This window comes from Olea europaea, chromosome 3 (assembly GCF_002742605.1).
Source record: "Olea europaea var. sylvestris chromosome 3, O_europaea_v1, whole genome shotgun sequence".
Classification (NCBI taxonomy): domain Eukaryota; kingdom Viridiplantae; phylum Streptophyta; class Magnoliopsida; order Lamiales; family Oleaceae; genus Olea; species Olea europaea.
Window position 1 is genome coordinate 3,394,104 of NC_036239.1, and position 23,553 is coordinate 3,417,656.

Genomic DNA, 23,553 nt, shown 5'->3' on the forward strand with positions numbered 1-23,553 from the left:
ATAAAAAAATTGGAAAAAAAAAATCAAAAAATCAAGAAAAAATCAAAAATAAAAAATCTGAGAAAAAAAAGAAAATTGAAAAAAAAATTAAAAACCAAACGAAAACGGGTCATCTTCCTCACACCACCCCACCCCACCCCACCCCACCCAACCCCACATAATTAATTCTGAAATAATTGGTGGGCTTTGTTTCTTATAATTAAATTGGTTAATCAATTATTATTATTATCTATAGGGAATGTTTCAAATCAAGAATCGGTAGCATCTCATTTTCTAGGCCAAATAGCAATTGCCAAAATCGACTAAGCAACTTATTCTTTGCTTGAAGATAATTTCAAAACAGAAGTCAAAGATATATTTTTCTCTTTATTTTGTCCCTTAAACAAAGAATCGGTGATAGAGGAAAAAAGTCAAAAATTGTTTTCGTATAAGTATTTCATGTAGAAAAAATCAATATATATTTGAAATTTTTGCTCATGACATTGACAAATTCGACTTTTATTGCAACGTGGGACACGGGAGACTAATTTTATGGGTGGCCAATTACCATAGACATGGTTTAAGGAAATCTCGTGATTAGTGGGTACTAAAATATTAATCAATCTCATATCTGTAGACTGCATTTGTGTGTTAATTAATTTCTTAGGGCCTGTTTGACATGATTTTTGTTTTCGCTTTTACTTTCTATAAAAGAACTTTTGGAATAAGCAATTTTTATTTTTATTTGAAAACTAACTTATGGAAGAAAAAAAAGTCCTATTTTCGGAAGTGATTTTAAAACAAGTCACATTGGACCAATTTTCTCTAAAAACTCTTTTAATTGACAGAATCACTTTCATAAAATTAGTCGAACGAATTAAAAAGTAGCTTTTGATTTCAAAAGTTCCTATTGATTTTTTAAAAGTCATGTCAAATGGACCCTTAATCACTCTGCCATGATATTATGTAGTACGACTTACATGTTCAATTTAATAAGTCCGAATTCATGAATCTAATGAGTCGTAAGAGCATAGAGTAGCTACAATATGTGTTAGAATCAATCTTGTGTCCTGTGCAATGTATGAATAATGAGGTGCAATTAATCATTTGACTTAACTGTATTATTACCGGAAAACGTTAACCATCCAACTATAATCTCGGCTTTTAGTTTAATAATGCATTAACGCTAGATAAAAAGTGACCTAGTTTCCCTCTTTCTTGTTAGAGGCGTGTAATTTGTTAACAAATCCATATTTTTATAATTTTAAGTGTTTCTACTTTCTAAGAGTATTTCTAAACGACTCTCTATTTATAAAAATACATTTTATGTACAATAGAGGGAACTTTTAAATTTAGAAAGTAATTTTTTTATACACTCCAATAAGCTCTCTACCTTGATTCTTTATTTTGCGTTTTAGAGAGTCGATGCTTAAAAATAAGTTCCAAAAAATTTTCTATTTTAACTTTTTAAAGTAGAGTGTGTGTTTAAATCTCCAAATTTAGAAAGTCAAACACACTCTGTATTCTTAATGTACAATTATTGCATTTAATATATTACAAATTTCAATACTCTACAATTTAAATTTTTTAAATTACATTTGAATTAATTGATCATTAATATATATAAAAAAAATATTTAAATATTATATTTGGAGAAATTACTAAATGTTTATTGGAAAAAACAAAATAGAGAGCTTGTTGGAGTGTATACAAAAAATTACTCTTTAAATTTAGAAATACTCTTTATTATGCATAAGATACTCTTTATAAATAGAGATTTTTTCGGAAATGCTCTAAAGGTCCATTTGATTACAAAAATGGAATTTGAGTGGAAAGAAAACGAATTCCAGGAAATTGAATTACTTAGAAATTGTTTTTCTTGGAAATTGTAAATTATTGTGTTTGATTGATATATTTTTTCACGTGAAAAATGTTGAAATAAAAGTTTTTTTTGGTGTTCATTTGGCTTTATTTTACATGAAATTTGTCAATCAATTCCATGAAAAATAAATCCCTATCAAACACACCAAAGTTGGAAATTGCCACCCAAATTCCATTTTCAATGGAAATGTTTTGCTAATCAAACGGTGCCTAAAAGTAGTGTCTTCAGGAGCCCTTTGGCAAATTTTTCATTTGTTGTAGTGGAATGTTTTGAGAAAATTGTTTTAGATTAACTTTCTCTAAAAACTCTTTTAAGAGCATCTCCAAAAACTTTCTATTTTTAAAGATTATATTTTATAAATTAAAGAACATTTATAAATTTGGAGAGTATTTTTAAAAATATCTCGATAGTATTTTTTATTTTTAACATTTAATTTTGCTACTCACAATATACATTTATTATTTTTTTCCATATGATATTTTCACCAACTTCCCTACAAATTATTATATTATTTTTTTCATTCTCTTCGCATATAATATTTAGTTAGGTAAAAATATGGAGAATTAAAATTAAAATATTTTGAATGCATTTAATTATAGATAGTAAATTTGACTCCCAAATTTGAAGAACTAAAATATTAATGTACAAAATTTTTTATAGCATAATTATAAGGATTGACTTTTTAAAATAAAGAATATGTCATTTTTAAAGTGTTTCTTGGAAATGCTCTAATAAGACAAAGCAATATCAGTAAATTATTTAAATATGTTCAAAAGTAAATTTTTAGTTTCAAAAACAGTTTTTGGCTTTTCAAAAATCTACTATAAGGACTCTTCGAAATAAAATGCAATCAAACATGCATGTTCGGGGCGTCGTATTAGACTGAATATAATATTTTTTTCTTATTTAATTCTCATTCGGTGTAATTAATACCAAAATTAAATTAATCTAGTATTCTCCCATAATCATAAAAAATTAATATAATATGCGAAGTGGCCTTAGATATATTATTTATTTATCATTTTATAAATTAAGAAAAAAATATTAAAGATAAATGATCTACTAAGCTTATGTTAGGTACTGAAAACATGACATATTAATTTATTGGTAGATAACAAAGTTATTCAAATATTAAGATCCAAAACAAACTTGAATTGCATAGATTGATGAGCTATGTTATCATTGTTTAGCATAAGATGAAATTGAAACACATAATTAAATTTTCTTTAAAGTATAAAAGAATGTATTCTTTTTAATATAGTATTATATCGAATATCGTATTGGAACGATTCTTCTTAAGTACATCCCTCTTACTCATATTCCGTAATTCAATGCATTACTCTTGTTCAATAACTTTGAAAGAATGATCGTTATTGAGAACTAGTCAAGATTTATTTAGCTTTAGTATGAAAATTATGTAGAGTAAATTTCATTGGAAGTTGGGATTAAGCAAAATACTAAGTAGACTATTTTGTTTTTTTTTTAGCTTAGTATTATTTTCTTGCTGCAGAATTATATATATTTTTTATTTAAATATCTTATTCTCTCTATATTCTTTTTAAAGAAAATGTTGTTGAAGCGAAACGGGAAACCAATAGAAAATAATATATTTCGGTAGCTCTTGAGTTCATGAATAATTTTTGAATTATATATTTTGTTTATTAATAGTTCTTAAAATTCACCATAAATACTACGGTTACGCATCACGAATTATTGAACTTTAGAATATTCAATGTGATCGGCAAATTTTATATTCATAAATTGAACTTTAGAGATAAAATATTACCTTTAAAAAGTATATATTATTTATTAAATCTCAAACAAGGTATAAACACAGGCATCTTGTCTCTTTAACGACAGATTATGATTCTGCTAACATTTCATTATCACGTAATAAATTGATTACAGATTATAACTAAATTCTTTTTATGAAATGTGTGTAATAAATCCAGAAAATTGCAGCGTTGGTTTCCAATTTATGTTCTATATAGCAAGTTAGTCCCCAACATTTAAATGAAACACTTTGTCATCAATCTTAGCTACTGTTTGATTTAAATAAAAATTAAATTTTTAGTAAATTTTGATGAAAATTGATGAAATGTGAAAATTAAAAAATTAATGAAAGTTATGGATCATATGTAAAATTTATGGTTAAAACTACATTTGTGAAAAAATGTGTTTTTGTAAAAATGGGGACAAACTAAGGCTTAATTGTTAAATTATCTTAATTGGGATGATTTTTATTCAAAAGTGCATTAAAAAGTCAAATTTTATTGAAAATTGGTTTATCCGATTTCAAATATTTCCTTATACGCGGCCTTACACTCCTCTTTGAAGCCACGCATACTTTACTGTGTGTGATCCCCGTAAGACCGTGTGAAAACGATGATGTGGCATTGTCCATGAGATTAATCCATATTGTTAATGGCAAAAGCCTGGTATGTTCAACCCCCACACCCCCCTCCCGCCCTTTAATTTAACTTTTTGCTTTGCTGGCAAAGTTTTGTTGTTTTCTCCCTGTAACTAATGTGAAAAAGTGTTCTAACTTTTAGTGCCAGTGATCATGTGGATAGTGTAATAATAAATGAAAAATCTATTCATCACAAACATTAGATTTTCACCAAGAAACTGAAAGTAAAATGCACTGAACTGCTATTACTTTCTCTTGATTTATCTTTGATTAACTTTTGATATTTGCAGATTGGTAAAATTCTGTGAAAAATTCCAGATAGAAAGTTGCAATCTTTAAGGTAAAAAGGAGTGCTTTTTAGTTAAAATAATGCAATCCCATTTAAATTTTGAATTTCTGATAATCAGTCATCTTCAGGAGAAAATTATAAAACAAGTGCCAACCAAGAGGAATAGGGTAGCTTCCAGTTCTCTTAATGCTTTTCTTTTACTGTTTTGTTAATTGTTATTAAGGCATTTTCTCGTTACCTACCATCGATAACTCCATTCTTCCTTCTTTCTCCATGTCATTTATATGCAAATATATATTCATATTTATATATACGTTCCTTAGCTGAAACCACCACACACAACAATATTCATTTTGTGACTAGAATTAATTAAACTAGCCATTTAGCATTCTATGTACCTATACTCTCTTTGCAAATACAGCCCTTTCGTTGTTGTCATCTGGGTAAGGGCATTTAAGGAGTGGCGGTGTTGTAAAGCACTCACATTTGGTAATGCAGTGAAATTCTGAAAGGGAATTAGATCCAGTTTTCTATTTGAGAGAGAAAAAATAAATAAATAAATTTTGATTTTTGGGTGTTCTTCTAAGTCAAGATCTGTGCTGTTTCTTATTTGTTTCCAGGAAAATTACATGGTGATGAGGTTTTCCAGATCAGGGATTTGAAAACTGCCCTCTTGAATCCACTGCAGAAAAAAGGTAAGGACTTGATAACTTTTTGCGATATTGGGACATTTTTTTCTTGAATGGGATTATTTTATTGACTTTATTTACAGAGTGCAATTAATTATAGGTCTTTTTTCCTGTGGCTTAATTATGTGACTCAACGGTATGAGAGACGAAATAGGGTTTTTACAAATGGATCTTATATATATCTTGATGTTTTGATTCATTTAGGAGTTTGCAATGCTCATAATTATGTCTGTTTTGTTCTTTTTCACTGTTCTGGTTTTCATAATTCTTACCCACTTGTCTTTTTTTGTCCAACATTAATTAGTTGGCTTCATAGTATCTATCTCGTATAGAGTTTTGATTTCCTTTTAATAAATTGCTGATTTACAGGGGAAAAAAAAGAAGTTGCATTTATGAGTGCCATGAGCTCAAATGAATTTTGTCTCAGAACTTCTATATTGGTTTAATGAAAAACAGGTCAGAAGCGATTGAGGATTGTTGCCTTTTCCCTTATTATAGCATCAATGTCATTGCCTGATTGTTTACTTTGTAAAATGGAAGTGTTGACTCAGGTGTTCCTTGTACAAATTCTGCAGGTTGTTTGACATCCTAAAATATGGCTTCTAATCTGAATGCGGAACTCTCTAAGAATACTGTCATTTTTGGTCTCAAGGTCTGGGAAGTTATTGGGATTATTGTTGGGTTATTGATTGTGTTTATCCTCTTTGTATTGACATATTATCTTACATCACGAAAGAAATATAAAACTCAAGAAAAACTTCCCCTTAGCCAAATACCAAGCGTTTCGAAGGAAATTAAAGAAGTACGAGTGGAACAAGTATCGACTAATGAATTTGTTCCACGTGATGGGATTCTTCTCACCGTTCATGATAAATCCAGCAATAAAGAATCAGACAAGGTTTTGGTCCATCTAGGAATGCCAAAAAGAAATAATGGAGATAACAGTAGTCAATCAGGTTCATTTAATAATGTCGATAAAGATTATTATGGATCACAATCAGGTGAGGAAGGGAGTTCTGGAACATTTGGTGCATATAGATCTTATTCTTCGCATCAGATAACTGCTTCTTCTCCATTATTGGGTCTGCCAGAAGCAGCTCACTTGGGCTGGGGTCACTGGTTTACACTTAGAGATCTGGAACTTGCTACGAACAGATTTTCTAAGGAGAATGTTATTGGGGAAGGAGGATATGGCGTTGTTTATCAAGGACAGTTGATTAATGGTGCTCCAGTGGCTGTAAAAAAACTCCTCAACAACCTGTGAGTTCCAAATGTTTTCTTCTGATATTTAATGGAGATACTTAGTGGATGGTTTCTTTGTAAGTTCTCTGAGGCCAATATTTTATTTTATTTTTCCCTTCCAGGGGTCAAGCGGAGAAAGAATTTCGAGTGGAGGTCGAAGCTATTGGCCATGTACGCCACAAAAATTTGGTTCGGCTTCTTGGGTATTGTATTGAAGGAACTCATAGGTACTGTGTTATTTGGCTTTCAAATCCATCAACCTAGCTGCATATTTCACAAAAGCCAACTCCCTGAAAGATTTGTTCATTGCGAACTCATTTGTGCACGGACATGGTTTTCCATCTCAAATGGACTCAATCCACTCATCACGTGTTCCCTAATTAGCATGAGATGCTACTCCAGTTATAAACTTGAGATCTGAAAACATAAAGCCATCAAGGCTCTAAAATATTTGGGACTAGTAACCTTTCTGCTTAAAATTTCTTCAACTTATTCGTATTATTTCAGGATGCTTGTGTATGAGTTTGTCAACAATGGCAACTTAGAACAGTGGCTTCATGGGGCTATGCGCCAGCATGGAAGCCTTACGTGGGAGGCCAGGATGAAGGTTCTCCTTGGCACAGCTAAGGCGTAAGTTGGTTCATCCATGTTGTTATCCTTTAATTTTCTTTTCCAACGTTATAGATCTCACTCAATGTGATACACTTCCTGCAGCCTTGCCTACTTGCATGAAGCTATTGAACCAAAAGTGGTTCACCGAGACATAAAGTCGAGCAATATATTGATTGATGATGACTTCAATGCCAAGGTTTCTGATTTTGGTCTGGCTAAGCTACTTGGTGCTGGGACAAGTCATATCACAACTCGAGTCATGGGTACCTTTGGGTGGGTTTTCTGCTTTCCCTTTTTTCTTTCTAAGTTCTAGAGGGCCACTTGTTCTTGTTTTATCTTATTTGAGGACTGAAAGGCCAGGTTAAATGTATTTTATGTAGGACGATGTACAATTATATTTCATTTTTTCTCTTTTTTATTTCAAACAATATACAGATATGTGGCTCCTGAATATGCAAATACTGGCCTTTTGAATGAAAAGAGTGATGTCTATAGCTTTGGAGTTGTACTGTTAGAAGCAATTACTGGAAGAGATCCAGTTGACTATGGCCGCCCTGCTCAAGAGGTATTGAGTCCTTTCTCCCTCAAATCTGCTAGAAAACATGCTAATAAATTAACTTTTTAATGCTTTTGTACTGTATCTTTATTCTAGGAATTACATAGAGGCAACATTTATGATAGTAAATTTAAGATTTCATGGAACTGTTTGTATACATAAATTCTTTGTATACAAATATATACATCTTATAGTGGAAGTAGTTGGATATTATTTGAGAACGGTCAAAAAATAAGTAAACCATTAACTAAATACTCATGAATTTAGCCACCAACAATTATATCTTGGATGATAAAACAGAAATATTAAACTATTAAATGAAGTTTATGCTGGAGAAAGTATTAGGAGCTAACTTATTCATAGTATGCAACTTCATTAAATCCGTTGATACTGGAGCAGTATTCTCTTTACAGCAGATACTTGAGGCTCCTTTCAGCTACTTGATGAAGTCATGACATGATTTGTAGTTGAAAAATTGCTGAAAGAAGCCTTGAAGTTCCTTCCTTTTTTTTTTCCCCCTTAGGCAACATTTTTCCAACCCTATTTGTTCCAGTTGAATTTTAACCAAATCCTTTCCTCTTGAAAGCTATCTGGTTTTCTTACTTCAGATCATCGCCTCTGTTTTTTTGAGGCATTCCTATCTTTGGTTCCATTGAATGAAAAATGTATACTAATTGCAGGTAAATCTAGTCGATTGGCTGAAAATGATGGTTGGAAGCAGGCGTTCTGAGGAAGTGGTAGATCCATGCATGGACACAAGGCCGTCAACGAGAGCCCTCAAAAGAGCCCTATTGACTGTTTTGAGATGTGTTGATCCAGATTCCAACAAGAGGCCTAAGATGAGCCAAGTTGTCCAAATGCTTGAATCAGAAGAATATCCAATACCAAGAGAGGTCAGTCAGTTTCTAATCTTGTCCTATTGCATAATCTAGATTACATGAATTTATCTCTCATACTACTACTAGTCTTTAATGAGTTGGTACTTTTTGTACAATTGCCCGTGTTGAAGTATGTTTAAACTAAAAAAAGTTAGATGTTTTGGCTAGGTATGTGTGATTTTTATTTTAGAGATGACAAAATTTCAAAAAAAGTAAAGAGTTAGGAAGGATAATGATTCCTAGTCGGTAGAGATTAAAAGTTTAGGATGGTAAATTTGAGGAGAAAAATAGCTAATAAGTTCTAACCTGACTTACAAAATCTGGTTGTCTTCCACTTGTTCTTGAAACCTGCACAGGCACAGTGGTGTTCAGCGCTAGTCTATATGACATGATGTGGCATTAAATGATGGGTCCAATTCCCTGTAGGGATATGTGATCCATTTAATTGGACTTCATATATTGCCATGTAGACCAATGCAAAATACTAAGCCCTTGTTTCAGAATCATTATTTAGGGAAAATAGAGTTTTGAATAGTGATTTTTAGGAAATGTCTGATTAAAAAGTGGAGAAAAAATGTCGAATTTATGTGCAGAATATTTTATTGTGTCACATGCGTGGTTGAAAATGATAATGAAAATAATGATTGTTAAACAGGAGTTAAATGGCATTAGTCTAATGGAGATCATGTTTACTTTTTTTCTTTAGTGGTTTCTCACAATAATTCCTAGGTCATAGGCCTTTGCTAAGATCATAGTTTCACCCCTAGCTTTTTAGGGTAAAACAATTCTGTTAACAGCCAACAGATTGACTAAATTTGATTCTTTTTGCACTTATATTTTCTAGGATCGAAAGCACAGAAGAACTCGAGCCGGTAGTGCAGAGATGGATTCGCAGCAGAACTATGACACTGATAAAAGTGACAACCAAGATCCAAGGTCAAATACGAAAGACGTCTTTTCGTGAGGATCTTGAATCATTTGGCAAAAATTTCAATATGTAAAGTGCTATTTTCCCAAGAAGGTGCTAATCTAAAAGCTCGTGTTTGAAGAGGGTATAGTAGACATGGGAGGGAAGAAATTTATCTTTTCAAATTTATTAATTTTTCGTTTTTATTTCGCTTTTGTATCGTTATTTTTTTATATAAATATATTTTTAAAAAATAGTATTTTTCTTGTATGAAAAGTAGTAGAAATGGTGCCTTCGTGAGAAATCTGAAAACATTGGTGAGACTGTCTGTGTACAGATACCGTTGCTTTCTTTGGCTTTGATTAAATCCATTATTCACTTATTAACATCAAGAAGAAATATGAGCAGAACTGGAAACTAATTAAGGCTGTGTTTGGAAGCACGGAAATCAGGTCTGTAAATTTGAATCGATTCTTAACAAATTACGATCCCATTCTAAGGGCACAATCCTTGATGCCAAACATAGATACTTAGAATTTGACTACAAGCATCCTCACGTGTAGACCAAACTTATTTTTCTTTCCTATTTTTTTTTTTTTTTTCGTTTAAGGCCTGACCTGTAGAACTTTTCATATGGTGGCATAAGTCGATGTGCATCGAGCGCGGAAGAATATGAAAGCCATGTCAATTTGTAATCAGCTAATATATACACCTTCACAGAGTACAAACATAAAGAGTAAAAACAAGTACATAACATTCACCAATATCATCTGATAATATATATTAATATGCATAACGGAATGATAATCTTTTTCAAGAATAATTACACCAGAAAATAATAAAAATCGGTTGCCTGTTAATATACATTGCACCTAGCATATTGTTTAGCTTTAATTTCTCCCAAAAAAATTACGCTATTAAGTCGAAAAACCGCCATCTTTGTAGCCAGAAATGAGAACCAAAACCTCAAACCTAATGGTAAAGAGTCAGGGAACTCGACCTCTCTCGAGAAAATCAAACAATTATCCAATGGTTCATCATAGAACAGTCTAAAGACATGGTATCATGGACAAAATCTATGTACTAGTTTTGCAAACTTAAAATTAAAACAAAGAATAGTAAAAAAGAATCTGTTTCTAATCACAAATTTGCTGTCCCTCTAATTGAATCGAAGCTGTATCAGCAGCACTCAATTGCTGCAGCTTCTGCTTAACACGGGAGTCGGATACCTTCCCATGATGTTTCTCATATTCGTCCTTCAATTCATCCAAATGCTTGGACACCTATCATCGGCCAAAAATGTACACAAATAACCAGCGAGCATTTTTAGAAACCCCATAAAAAACGACCATAAAGTAATAGAGAAAGCGAACCTTAATAGAGTAGGCCATTGGTAATAACGTATCTGGGTTCATGGCATCTTCGGGAAAGTTGCGTAATGCATGTATGAGTTTCTCAAAAGGTAACTTAACCTGTCAAAGAAAGATTGTTAAACATGACTGTAAAGAATTCAAGCACTTAAACATGAGGCCGTAGAAACTCACCAAGTCATCATGGGTATATTTCAATAAAGCCAAACCAACTTTAAAAACAATTTTGACGCCCTAAAAGGAGAAAATTGACATATTAGAATGTACAAGACGATAGAGTGGTAAATACATAAAGATTGACAGCTAACCTCATAAAGAAAGACATCCCAAATTCGAAGGGCTAAATGGAATGGGAACGAATATGAAAAAACAGTTATGAACCACTGGCTTGCATACATGCTAGGGTTTATCATTTCTTGAGCAAAATGCTCTCCCAACTTTGGCAAGTGGTCCTTCACCAAATGATCAAACTGGAATAGGTATTGCTGTACAAGAGGCAATCCCACCTGCACCAAATGGACAGCCTTGCTCAGTGTTTTCAAACTGTGTGACAATGCATAAGATAAGAGGTAATATGTGAAAATTCATTGATTAACAATGTTTGGTAGCTATTTTGATTTGACGAAATGCACCTTGGAAATTGGATTATATGTTATTGAGGACTGAAGTTATCTGGGTTCTATTAATGAGGTAAACTAATTATGTCTTAATTTAAATATAGATGACATGTGACCAAAACTACACCAGATATAATCCTTCCATCGGAGCATGGACAGCTCCTTTCAGTAATGCAACCAATAACCAAAATGCATCTTCCTCGCTCATATATAGGAGCAATAGACCTGCCACAAATCCCATTCCCTACAATCAAGATAACTTCAATATTAACAAGTGGTAGAGAAAGTAGTAGTCCAAGATGACTTGCACCAAAATAAAATACAAACCTGCACATATCCAACCTCTCGGTCAAATACAGAGTATGCTTTCAGAACATTATAAAGGGATCTTTGACCCGGTCCATGTCTTTTCTGGAAGAAAACATGTGAAGGAAATGTTCTAGAGATGTCTCTAATAATATCTAGCTCAGAAGAAGATGTCTCGTATATAACTAGTTGCTGCATTGAAAAACAGAATGATCAGCTCAATGAAATAGAATGTAGAGTTCTGAAGTAACACAATTCATCAGTAAATAAACAACCAAATTTATACAAAGATTTATACATCCAAATTGATTCTTAGATTCCTTAAATACATGGCAAGCGTCCAATTCCTTCAATGTACCACCCAATTTAATATGCAATGGAAGGATAAGAGAAAATGTTACGATTTTGAAAAATAATAAAAAAGAACCCCTTTGAAACTTCCCTTCTTAAATTAAAGCAAACACTAACAAAAAGTTCATATGTGGAAAATATGTTAAAAAAGGCAGCTCTGCTTGGAAATTGATGATCTCAAGATTGACTGCATAAAGTTGAAGTCCTCTGGTGCGTTCAGTGCAACTCGATGAGGACAATAGCTAGGTCTTCTGCATATAGAATGAATACAGGCAACTTAACAATTTGATTTCATCCCTTCTTATCTGAACTGTCGAAACACTTACAGAGGACGATATTTCACCAGTGTCAGAGGAAAAGTAAATTAAACCCACATTGATTAAATAAAATGAGAGAAAATCAAGAATATAAGATCCATAGAGAAAATTTTATTGCTCCATGTTATTGTCAAGAATCAGAGCCCACTCAGTTAATAAAAAGGCATGTTCAGCAATGTCACATCCAATCCGGTGGGCTTGGTATTGTAAAACACAGATGAACTCTAAACCAACTTATGTAATCATTTGGAGGATTCTTTATTCGCATAGTTATGTCCAATTCAAGATAATTTTACTCCTGTGGATAACCAAAATAATCAAGAATATATTGTTGCACACATGCTAGGGTTTTTGACTTGCAGATTAAAAATATATTACCTCATAGACACCTGGATTCATAAGCAAGAGGTCCCGACTTCCAGAGATTAACTGCCAAACTAGACCCCTTAGACAATCGGGAATTCCTTTCCTTATTCTCCTTTTAACAACATGAGGTTTCCTCCGAAGATAGTGCTTCCAATCACTTCCTCCAACTCCAATCATTTTTCTCCATTTTCTAATTCTTCTTTCCTCCCTATATTGCAAATTGATGTGATAGGATTACAACGAGAAGAAAGCATCCATCTTTAACAAAAAGAGATTATGTTGAGATAATCTCAAACTTTTGTACTGTCAAGAAAATGCAGTGAATAAGATGCTTGTGATAAAGCAAATGTAACAGAGTATTTTTTGGAATAGAATATACTCATTTTAACATATTTTATAATGTACATTTCTTACACTTCTTCATTCTTTCTTTTTCTTTTCAGAGCATACACTAATAAACATACGATTCTTAGTCTAACCAACCACATTGTCAGAACTCAGATGCAATAACACATAACCGAATAGCTGTGTTTGCTTGGAAGTTTTGGCATACCATTTATGAACCTTTTTTAGAGTACCGATTTTGAGTGTTTATGAGCGGATCGACTTTGAGTGGTTTTAGTAGCAATTTTTAAAATTGTCCAAACTTTACTCGAGAATTTATCATCCACTGGTTCTAAAAGTTTTTTAAAAGAATAAAATTATACATATATCCCTTGGTAAAATTTTCAGTTTATAGTTTCTCAAAAAAATTTTACTCATAAATTACATATTACTTATGGGTAATTTTTTTACATATAAGTTAATATTTAACATAAAAATTAAATAAAGTTAAATAATTACTTAAAATTTTAAGTTAATACTTTTTACTTGTAAATAAATTTTACAATTATAAGTTAATTTATACTTTTAAATAATTTTAAGTTAATTTTTTTACTTATAAGTAACTTTTATAATTTATACTTACAAATAAATTTTACAATTATAAGTTAATTTGTACTTTTAAATAATTTTAAGTGAATTTATTTACTTATAAGTGAATTTTTGTCTTATTAGTAATATTTTTGTTTTATAAACAATTTTATTCTTTTTTTACATAAAAGTGATTTTTTATTTATAAGTAATTTTTTAATTATAATGTAATTTTTCTTATCTTATAAATAATATTTTTCTTATAACTATTTTTTTTACAAATTAGTTTTGAAGAAAATATGTTGGTTGAAAAAAATTATTTTTCAAATGATAAAATTAGAAGAGAATATGAGAAACAACCAAAATCCACCAATTTGGTGGATTGAAAGAACCGAACAAAATTACACTACTCCAGTTTTGTGTGATTTTAAACCATCCAAAATCGATGGCAAAATCGATGGCCAAAAAAACTAGCGAGCACCGATTTTTCCAAACCCTCGTAAATGGTGCCACTCAAAACCGGTCAAAACTTGCAAAAAATAAAAAATCCTAAAACAGACCCTAAAGTTTTTTGTAGATTCACATCACATGACGTGTTTTGCTTGGGTACATAACCTATTAGAAGAATGTAATAAGAATTATGAAAATAAGCTAATCCTATCAAACATTCTGAAGACAGCTTTAATCCTAAAGATTCAGAAAGAAAGACTATATTTGCACCTCAAGCAAAAACATCAAACAAGAATGAGGGCACAATAACACGGTGAATAACCACAAAATATTCAGGGTACCAAAAAAGGCATGGCTAAGTTGGCAGCATAACATTACAAAGCATCATCAAAATTCAAAACCATTGCTAAAAGCTTATTATGAAGACAGCGTTTGGAAAATCTCTTCTAGAGTGTGCATAAATTTTATGCATACCTCTCATACTCGAAGGCCGATCTACTCCTTGTTAAACCATCAGCAGAGTTAGCTTCCGGTTTTACAAATCCAAATCTATCAACTTTAGGAAGTGCAACGGATCCTGCCTCATGTTCATCCACTTTTTTCTTGTCCATCACACTGCTCAGTAAAATTCCAACCTAACAGTTACTAATTTTGTGCAAAATTCCAATGCATTCTCCAGTTCCGACATCAAATACGGCAGATTCTCCTACTCGCTGAATTAAAAACAAGAATTCACCCTTATCAATGAAACTAGATAGCTCAACTAATTCCACATGGCTCAAACTAATTCAATAACTCAAAATATTTGTACATTTGTAAATAGTAAGTACGCAAAATGCAAAGCTGACGCATGATAACGACAAGGAAATAATAACGGCTGTTGCGAATGTGATTCAAATAACGCAAGAAGAAAATAGAAAATGTAAAAATTACATAAACACGAACAATGTGATTATATAAAAGGAAGTTCTTAATTCATGGCACAAAAGACAACATAAACCAATAAAATAAACAACATGAAATGCGATTATTCTCTTCATATGAACATTCACATATTCACAAAACATCATCTAATAAAAAAAAAAATTAATAAATATAAAGAGAGAGAAAACAATTAACCCGACATTTATCAATAGAATTACAAGAGAATTATGAGGGATCGGCCTTTTCTTTTTCTGATCTTTTGCCGTAAATCTCGCCGAAGAATTTTTTTAATTCCAATAATTATTCTGGAAAGCACGAAGGGGGGATCGAAAATTTGGGTGCCGCGAGAGCTTTGTTCAATGGATAAGTTACGACGTCGTTGTCCTGCTTGCGGCTCTGAGGAAACTCCAGCCAATTTTAAGGCAAAATGTTTACCTTTACTTTTAGGGAGAATTGCACCAAGATCCCAAATCTTTCATTTAGCCCCCGTTTGGTCCCATTAATTTCATTACATTACAATTCATTTTTCTTTCTTCTATTTTCAATCACACAATCTTCCATAAAATAATATTACATGTAAATCGAAAAAAATTCTTCTTTTTCAATCACTCATTTTTCAAAAAAAATACTATTCCACCCATTTTCACTTCTAGAAAATGGGGGCCAAACGAGAGCTTAGTAGCAAGTTTGATTCGAACTTTTCATTTGTACCATTCAGAATGCCGAACCTTTCAAAACTTTACACCTGGAGTCCACGTGGATGAAAACCATCCATTTGATTGTTAGTTAACCATGAAAAATGTTGACCTCTTTTGATTAATGTAGAAGGGGTAAAATGGTATTTTTATATTATTTCCCATGAAATAATATTATGATAATTAAAGGCATTTAGGCACCGTGCTGAAAATAAAAGATAAGGCGAGGATGCACTGAGTTTCCTCATGAGGGTTCCACCTCCTCCACTCATTTTCACTATCGCTATAATATAAAATAGCCTAACTTTGGACACTATTCATGCTGAACACGTATCGAAATCTCCTTTCGTCAACCCTAACAACATCGTTTTTAGGATATTCCCATGTCTTTCCATTCAACATCTCCATTTTCACACGCAATCTCAATTGGTCGACAAAATTGATCCGTCTCACAACCACACTTACCGAAGTAAGCCGCCTCATCGGAAAACCTGGGCTTTCAGCATCGGAGTTCACTTAAGGATAGAAGTTGGATTAACATCTAGGAAAAGGAACGGTTGCTCAAAGACACCTTTACTCAGATGGAAGTTTGACGAAGATAAGAACAACGATGCTTCTACTAAAGAGGAGAAATTGTCAACTAAAGTTCGTTGAAAAAGTGGCACGTATATGTAATAGAATTGATACATACCTCATAAGTCAAAATCAAAATATGAAAAATGAGTTAATTGTTCCAGTGGTTACTGAATTTAGGTCCATATCTTTGATTGGACACTGAACCTTGAAATGTCGAGTTTTAATCATTGAACTTAGGTTCGTATCTTTGGTTGGTCACTAAATTTTAAAATGTCGAGTTTTGGCCACTGAACTTTGAAAAATGTTGAGTTTTGGTCACTGAATTTAGGTCTATATCTTCGATTGCTCACTGAAATTTAAAATTTCGAATTTTAACTACTGAATTTTGAAAAATGTTGTACATTACTCCCTGAATTTTGAAAAATATTATACATTACTCACTGAACTTTGAAAAATGTTGTACATTATTCACTGTAAATTTGATATTTTTCAAAATTCAACATTTATGTTAGTGAGTAACGTACGGCATATTTCAGAATTCAGTGGCGAAAACTCAACATTTTAAATTTCAGTGAACAATCAAAAACATTGATTTAAGTTCAATGATCAAAACTCGACATTTTTCAAAGTTCACTAGCCAAAACACGACATTTCAAAGTTCAGTGACCAATCAAAGACATGGACCTAAGTTTAATGACCAAAATTCGACGTTTTTTAAAATTCAGTGATCAAAACTCAGTATTTTAAAGTTCAATGGCCAATCAAAGACATGAAGCTAAGTACCATTGGAACAATTAAATCATGAAAAGTTTGTTTCCTTAAATAAATAAAAAAAGAGGTTGAACCCCAACCGTGAGGTCCCCCACCGTCCCGCCTCTAGAGTTTTGTGAGGAAGGCAAATCGCAGGATGTGCCCCAACAGGTTAGGGAACAAGAGCTGTCTGTACACTGCGCCTACAAGGAGTCCAATTCCATGTTTCAGGAATCGAACCCTCACACTGCGACTGCCAGAAAAGCGTGAGATAACCTCACTCCTGTCTTTTGCACCACTAGGCTATGTCGCGGGGGGGCAAACTTTGTGAGGGAGGTAAATCGCGGGATGTGCCCCAGCAGCCCATGAAACAAGTGTCGCCTGTATAAAATTAAACAAGCTCACTTCTTTAAATCATGAAAAGTTTGTTTCCTTCTTTCTTCCTCAGGTGGATATTAGTAACTATATAAAATTAAATGAGCTCGCTTCTTTTTCTTTTTTAACAAATTGTTAGGGAAAGTTGGAAACTTATTTTTCCCCTTTGTTCTTGATCGAGAGAAGATCTCATTGGAACTATTTATAAATGGGGTTGTTGCCAAAACCCTAGCTCCTAAACCCATCTCCACTTCTCATTTTTCTTCTCCAGTTAAAAACTTCCCTCTCGCTACTTCAAGGTATAGGTCACATGTATTTGCATATATGTCTTCCATTATAAATTTTAGTTATTCACTTGGAATAATTGTGTGGTTCATTTGTTGAATAAACCTATAGCTCAAGTGGCAAAGGTCGAGATTTAGGGGTTCTTTTAAAATTGACCTAGTCGAATGTCCTTATTTTCACTTTGACTTTTAAAAACTTGAATATTATCACATTAACCTCTTGAATGGTAAAAGATTTGAATACCCTTAAATATATTATGTAATTACAAAATATTGAATAGTTTAAAAGACATTATTACCCTTTTAGTTAATAATTGAAAATCAAACACTTCTCCACTTATAAAACTGCAGAACGAGTTTCAAACACAGAAAAACTCTCATTTTTCATCTGCTTGAACCTCAAAATATCAAAAAATTTCAAACGCCGAAACCAGAATTTTTTTCAGATCAATTACTTCAAATCGGTAAGTATATTTTTACACATGCTTACTTTCGATTTCAGTAAATTAGTGTACGTTTGAGTAGTTAAATAACACAGTAATTAGTAGAATTTTTTTCAACAGATATATAATTTATTTCTTTAGAACCATAGAAAAATAAAATGTCATACGCAAAATAATTAGTTCGGCGATTAACTGTGGGATGATAACGAAAACTGTTAGATCGCAGACAGTTGACTGTCAAAAGATTGTCTAACAACTGACTGTCGAATGTTAGACGACTGTCTAACAGTTGACTTAGATAGTCGGTTGTTAGACAGCCGACAACCGACTGTTGGCTGTAAAACAGTCCACAGTCGACTATTTTACGATTTTTTTATTATTAATTTCTGTTTGGCAATTGTCTTATAATTTTAATTACAAGTTGGTTAAATATCTGAATTTTTGTTGTTGTAATTGATTTAAAAATTCTATATCGTTATGCATATCTGATAATCCTGATCTGTTATTTCGGTGATTTCGAACTGAATGAAAATAATAGATGGGAATAGAGATGGACGAGTGATGTATGTAGTTGTATTACAATTTTCGTAACAGAGAGTACATCATACGCGGAAGTGTACCAGAATTTACAAAATAAGCTGAATGCTAATTCTTCTTAGTATGATATGCAACTGAGATATTTATTCAATGGTTATGGGGATTCGTCAATTCCGATGCCACCTATATTTATTACTAATGATGCTGAATTGAATTATCTCTTAGAATTAAATAAAATGCATAGGACTCTAACTGTTCTTGGTGTGACTTTAGTTAAGAATGATGTTGTCGAATGTGAACGCGAAGATTCAAATGGAGCAAGTAATAATAATCGAGATTTTTGGGAGACAGTGGAGATAGTTCTTGCAGATGATGTGGTTATTCCCGAGATAGTTGCTGCTGATCGTAAAATCACTGTTACGCACAGAATTTCGTCGACAGTTGAGGACAATGAAAATATAAATGAATTTACAAATGAAAATTTAATTGTTTTATCCCGACAGAGACCTGAGTGAGGTGGGAGCTCAAGGGGTGGAACAAGTGGACCGTCCTCCAATTCTTCGTGGCTCCCGATGATGACGATTTGTATGTCGAGCAACTATTTGAAATCAAGAAAAATTTGCAGAAAGTTGTGTACCTGATGGCATTAAAATATAACTTTGAGTTCAAGGTAAAAAAATCAACCAAGTCATTGTTGACAGTTGCCTGCGTTGACGACAATTGCAATTGGTGCTTGAGAGCGACTAAGATGGACATGAATAAGTGCTTTGTAGTTCGCAAATATGCATGGGAACATACTTACGAAGTGGGAATTTGTCGAAATGATCACAGGCAAGCTCGAGCATGATTTATTGGTCGATAAATAATGTACAAGTATTAGGACCCACGGACGATCTATAGACCTTCGAACATCATTAACGACATTTGTCGAGAGTATGGAGTGATCATGAGTTACTAGAAAGTCTGGAAGGCTAAAGAATGTGCGTTGGAGAATTTATGGGATCGATTGAGGAGAGCTATGCTAAATTGTCCAGGTATTGTCAAAACATGGGGACAACTAATCCTGGCATGACATTTTTTATTGAGACGGGGAGCGGTAATTGTTTTAAGTATTTCTTCATGGTTTTCAGACGATGTATTCGAGATTTTCGAAATGCAATGTGACAAGTAATTATAGTTGATAGTACAACTCTGAAAGCTAAATACGAGGCAAATTAATTATTGCTACATGTCAAGACGCCAATATCCAAATTTATCTTATTGCATTCGGCATAGTCGACAGTGAGAATGATCTATCCATGCGTTGGTTCTTTTTGAAACAAAGGAAAGTGGTCGGGGAAGTCGAAGACCTTGCCTTTGTAACCTATCGGGGACAGTCTATAATAAATGGTATCGCTGAAATTTTTTCCGAGGCACATTACGGGTATTGCATGTACCATGTACAAGGTAATTTGAAGAATAGGTATCGGGGCAAAGATATCGTTTCATTGTTCAGGAGAGCAGTCGAAACTTACAGTACTGAAGAGTGTAATAAGTTAATGTTCGAGATAGGAAGTAAATCATTATCGACGTTGGAGTATCTGACGAACATGGGGATTAATCATTGGGCGCGGTCATACTTTCTAGGACGTCAATACAACACGATGACGTCGAATAACGCGGAGTCTCTCAATGCATTGTTTAAGAAGGATCGAGAGTTACCAATTCTCGCAATGATTAAGAATATTCGTAACAAACTACAACAGTGGTTTCATGACCGACGTGTGGTATCACAGAGTTGCACTAGCGTGCTGGCTCCAGCTCAAGAGGAGAAACTCTTTAAGGTGGCAGAAGTTGCGAGAAAGTAGAATGTGGAAGCACTAGATGAGTTCCACTTCTCCGTGCAATGTGCACGTAATACGGTATATATGGTGGACTTGACTGATAACACATGCACTTGTACGAGATTTCAGTTGGAGAGTTTTTCATGTGAGCATATAGTTGCGGTGGCCATGTATCGAGGTTTTGCAGCGAGAAAGTTATGTTCTTTGTATTATACGACTGGATTTTGGAGAACAGCATATGCTGGACTATATTTTCTCTGCCGAATGAAGTCGAGTGGGAAGTTCCCGAGCACATTCTCCCGTTTCATGATTTGTTGCCACAAGCGATTGAACCGCATGGTCCTGGACGTCCAAGTACATCTAGAATACTATCTACCGGAGAGTTTTCTCGACCGCATAGGTGTGGCAGGTGCAGAGCCATATGGCATACTCAACAATTTTGTACCAGTCAAATTCCCCTAAATGACAATTAGACAGGTACGTTAAATGAATAATATTTTCGTTTACTTTACACTGTTCAATATTTGTTCTTCATAAATTTTCAATGTTGAATATTTATTCTTGATAAATGGTATCTATAATGATTCATATGAAAAAATTAGTTCTATACTCGGCATATGTGTAAAATAACAAAAAATCAACTTACAGAAAAATAATTAAATTTTCAATGTGAATGTTATATCATTGAACACAAATTTACAATTATTTCATAATCACAAAAAAATTAAATTTTCAATGTGAATGTTATATACATTGAACACAAATTTACAATTATTTTATAATTACAAAAAATAATTAAATTTACAATTCGAATGTTACATATATTTAATACAAATTTACGGGTCACCATTAAAATCGAACAAATCACAAGCTATCTTCTTTCTCCAGTTCTGTTTCCACGATTGGTTGATTTCATCAACCTTATGTCCTATACTTAAAAATTCAACGTACTTAATGACAAATATACCGCAGTCGCCACTACAATTGAATAAGAATGGATCGGTTCAGTAATGTGTAGCTAAAAAATTAAATCTGAAATATGAAAACAATAAAGTTCAAACACTTACCTTATGGACTGTCGCGTTATCGTTGTGTTCCGAACAATTCGCAATCTGTCTTGTACAGTCATCCCTGCTCGTCTGGCCATCATAGGAACAATTACAGCTACGGACTCCAGATTTTACTCCAACTGACCTAGTGTCAAACATGAATGATCTGGGTCATAGACATATATAGTCGTGTCAGCAAAAACGATCTCCAGCGTAACATAGTACTTATTGATGCACGCTGGAATGTACATATGTGTACAACGCTCCCATGATTTTTCCCCGACACTCGGTGACATTCCTATGACCCACTCGAACATATATTCTGGCATCGTGTACTCGTTACCTATGAGTTGGAGCGACTGATACTCTATGGTAACGACACGCAGGAACTCAGTGTTTAATATGACTCGACCATGGACGTCAAATGATTTTGGATGTCTTTGAGCTCGATCTCGCAGCAAGTCCATGGCCATGTCGATGTGCTGCATCAAGAAACACAAAAAAGTATGAGTTATTCATTTAATAAACACAAAGTGACGTATACATAAAAAGCACGAAATGAATAGTTCACTTACATCGTCGGGGAGCCTAACTCCCGAAGTGATGATATCGTGGAATCACTTATAAGCGTCCGAGACCGTCCGGTTATCTATCGTGCAGCTAGCTCTGAAAAAACAAAGAAATGTTAAAATAAGTATAGAGGAGTTAGCGTACAGTGCTTTATTAAAATCATACAATACTTACTCGGTGATAATTCTCCTCTACTCCGTCTCGAACGCTTTCTACTTGGCATTGTCCACCTCCCTGAATAAGTTCGGGTGCGTCCATCGATGAACGTCCTCCTCTTAACCTCAGCTGTGAAGGGGGAAACAACATACTGTGACAGCACTCTCAACCTCTTGCCGACCACCTGCTCCGTCTCATCAACAGCATGTCTCTTACTCTCAATCACGACGGACGTCCTCTCGACCTCTGTCGCCACCTCATCCACCCCTCTCATTTGGCCACCACCTCCGCCCCCCATCGGGACCTCTCCCTCCGTCGCCACCTCCTCCGCCCCTCCCATCGGGACCACCCCTTCCGTCGTCCCCTCTTCCATCCCCATCGGGGCCATCCTCTCCCCCTCCATAAACAACCACAATAACTCTAATATCTCATCATGCTAAAAATGTGGGTGACCCACCTCTCCATCACCATCTCTGCCACCCTCTCGATCATCATCTCCACCATCCCCTTTGTCTGCACATCGCCTAGCGGCTAAATCTCTTCTAAGTACCGCTACCGTATCTTGAAGGTCGACAACGCAAGACCGTAGCATTCCAACATCATGGAATAAATCGTCAACCCTCCCTGTTAACTCTCGTCCCATATCGTCGACCCTCACTGTCAACTCTCGTCCCAGATTATCGACCCTCTCCGTCAACTCTCGTCGTAGCGCGCCGATCTCCTCCGCTATAATTTTAGTCAGACTGGCATACAAATCATCACTGTGTGTCGGAGATACACGGGGGACGTGTCTAGACGAGGGAGAAGGAAATACCCTGGACGGTGGCGACGATGCTCTCAGCGGAAACGATACTCTCGACGGAGGTGATGCCAATGGTGACGGTGATACCCTCGACGGAGGTAATTGTCGATCAGCTGGACCACCCTCTTACATGAATAACATTAAAAATTATTCAATAAATTTATACGTCGACGATATTTAATAAATTATATTTAATTCACATACCCAATCTCGGTCCAGGCTCGGATCAGACATCTTCTCGTCTTAGGTGTGCGGAACGCCTAAATTCTGCACAATATCCCGAGTCTTTTCTTCCATCAACGACGTCAACTCAGGTATTATTTCAAGCTGACATATTGCCATTTCAACTAGTTACCGATTATGTAAACAGATTTCAAACTACGTATATTATAAATCACAAATGCATAATACTTACCTGAAGATCGTCGAGGAGGGC

The 23,553-nt window shown here is 33.9% G+C and overlaps 2 protein-coding genes across 8 annotated transcripts; one reads left to right on the plus strand and one right to left on the minus strand.

Moving 5' to 3' along the window:
* Positions 1-4,466: 4,466 nt before the first annotated feature.
* On the plus strand, positions 4,467-9,633 carry LOC111382379 (probable receptor-like protein kinase At2g42960). Of its 3 annotated transcripts, XM_023006338.1 has the most exons (11): positions 4,467-4,611; positions 4,689-4,727; positions 5,181-5,255; positions 5,619-5,705; positions 5,825-6,509; positions 6,614-6,718; positions 6,999-7,121; positions 7,206-7,376; positions 7,539-7,668; positions 8,340-8,552; positions 9,382-9,633. In XM_023006338.1, the coding sequence occupies exons 5-11, from the start codon at positions 5,845-5,847 to the stop codon at positions 9,499-9,501; spliced, it is 1,527 nt and encodes a 508-aa protein (XP_022862106.1). In that variant the 5' UTR covers positions 4,467-4,611; positions 4,689-4,727; positions 5,181-5,255; positions 5,619-5,705; positions 5,825-5,844; the 3' UTR covers positions 9,502-9,633. The 3 variants fall into 3 exon arrangements, with proteins under 3 accessions (XP_022862106.1, XP_022862102.1, XP_022862095.1); XM_023006334.1 differs by lacking the exon at positions 4,689-4,727; XM_023006327.1 differs by lacking the exons at positions 4,467-4,611; positions 4,689-4,727 and adding an exon at positions 4,778-5,049.
* A 609-nt stretch (positions 9,634-10,242) lies between these two features.
* On the minus strand, positions 10,243-15,459 carry LOC111382390 (EVI5-like protein). 5 transcript variants are annotated; one of them, XM_023006368.1, is made up of 9 exons: positions 15,276-15,459; positions 14,608-14,846; positions 12,784-12,979; positions 11,759-11,929; positions 11,559-11,675; positions 11,123-11,320; positions 10,989-11,048; positions 10,818-10,916; positions 10,243-10,727 (listed from the first exon to the last, which is right to left on the minus strand). In XM_023006368.1, the coding sequence occupies exons 2-9, from the start codon at positions 14,742-14,744 to the stop codon at positions 10,581-10,583; spliced, it is 1,125 nt and encodes a 374-aa protein (XP_022862136.1). In that variant the 5' UTR covers positions 14,745-14,846; positions 15,276-15,459; the 3' UTR covers positions 10,243-10,580. The 5 variants fall into 5 exon arrangements, with proteins under 5 accessions (XP_022862136.1, XP_022862143.1, XP_022862129.1 ...); XM_023006375.1 differs by having other exon boundaries at positions 14,608-14,748; positions 15,258-15,459; XM_023006361.1 differs by having other exon boundaries at positions 15,253-15,459.
* Between the last annotated feature and the right edge of the window lie 8,094 nt (positions 15,460-23,553).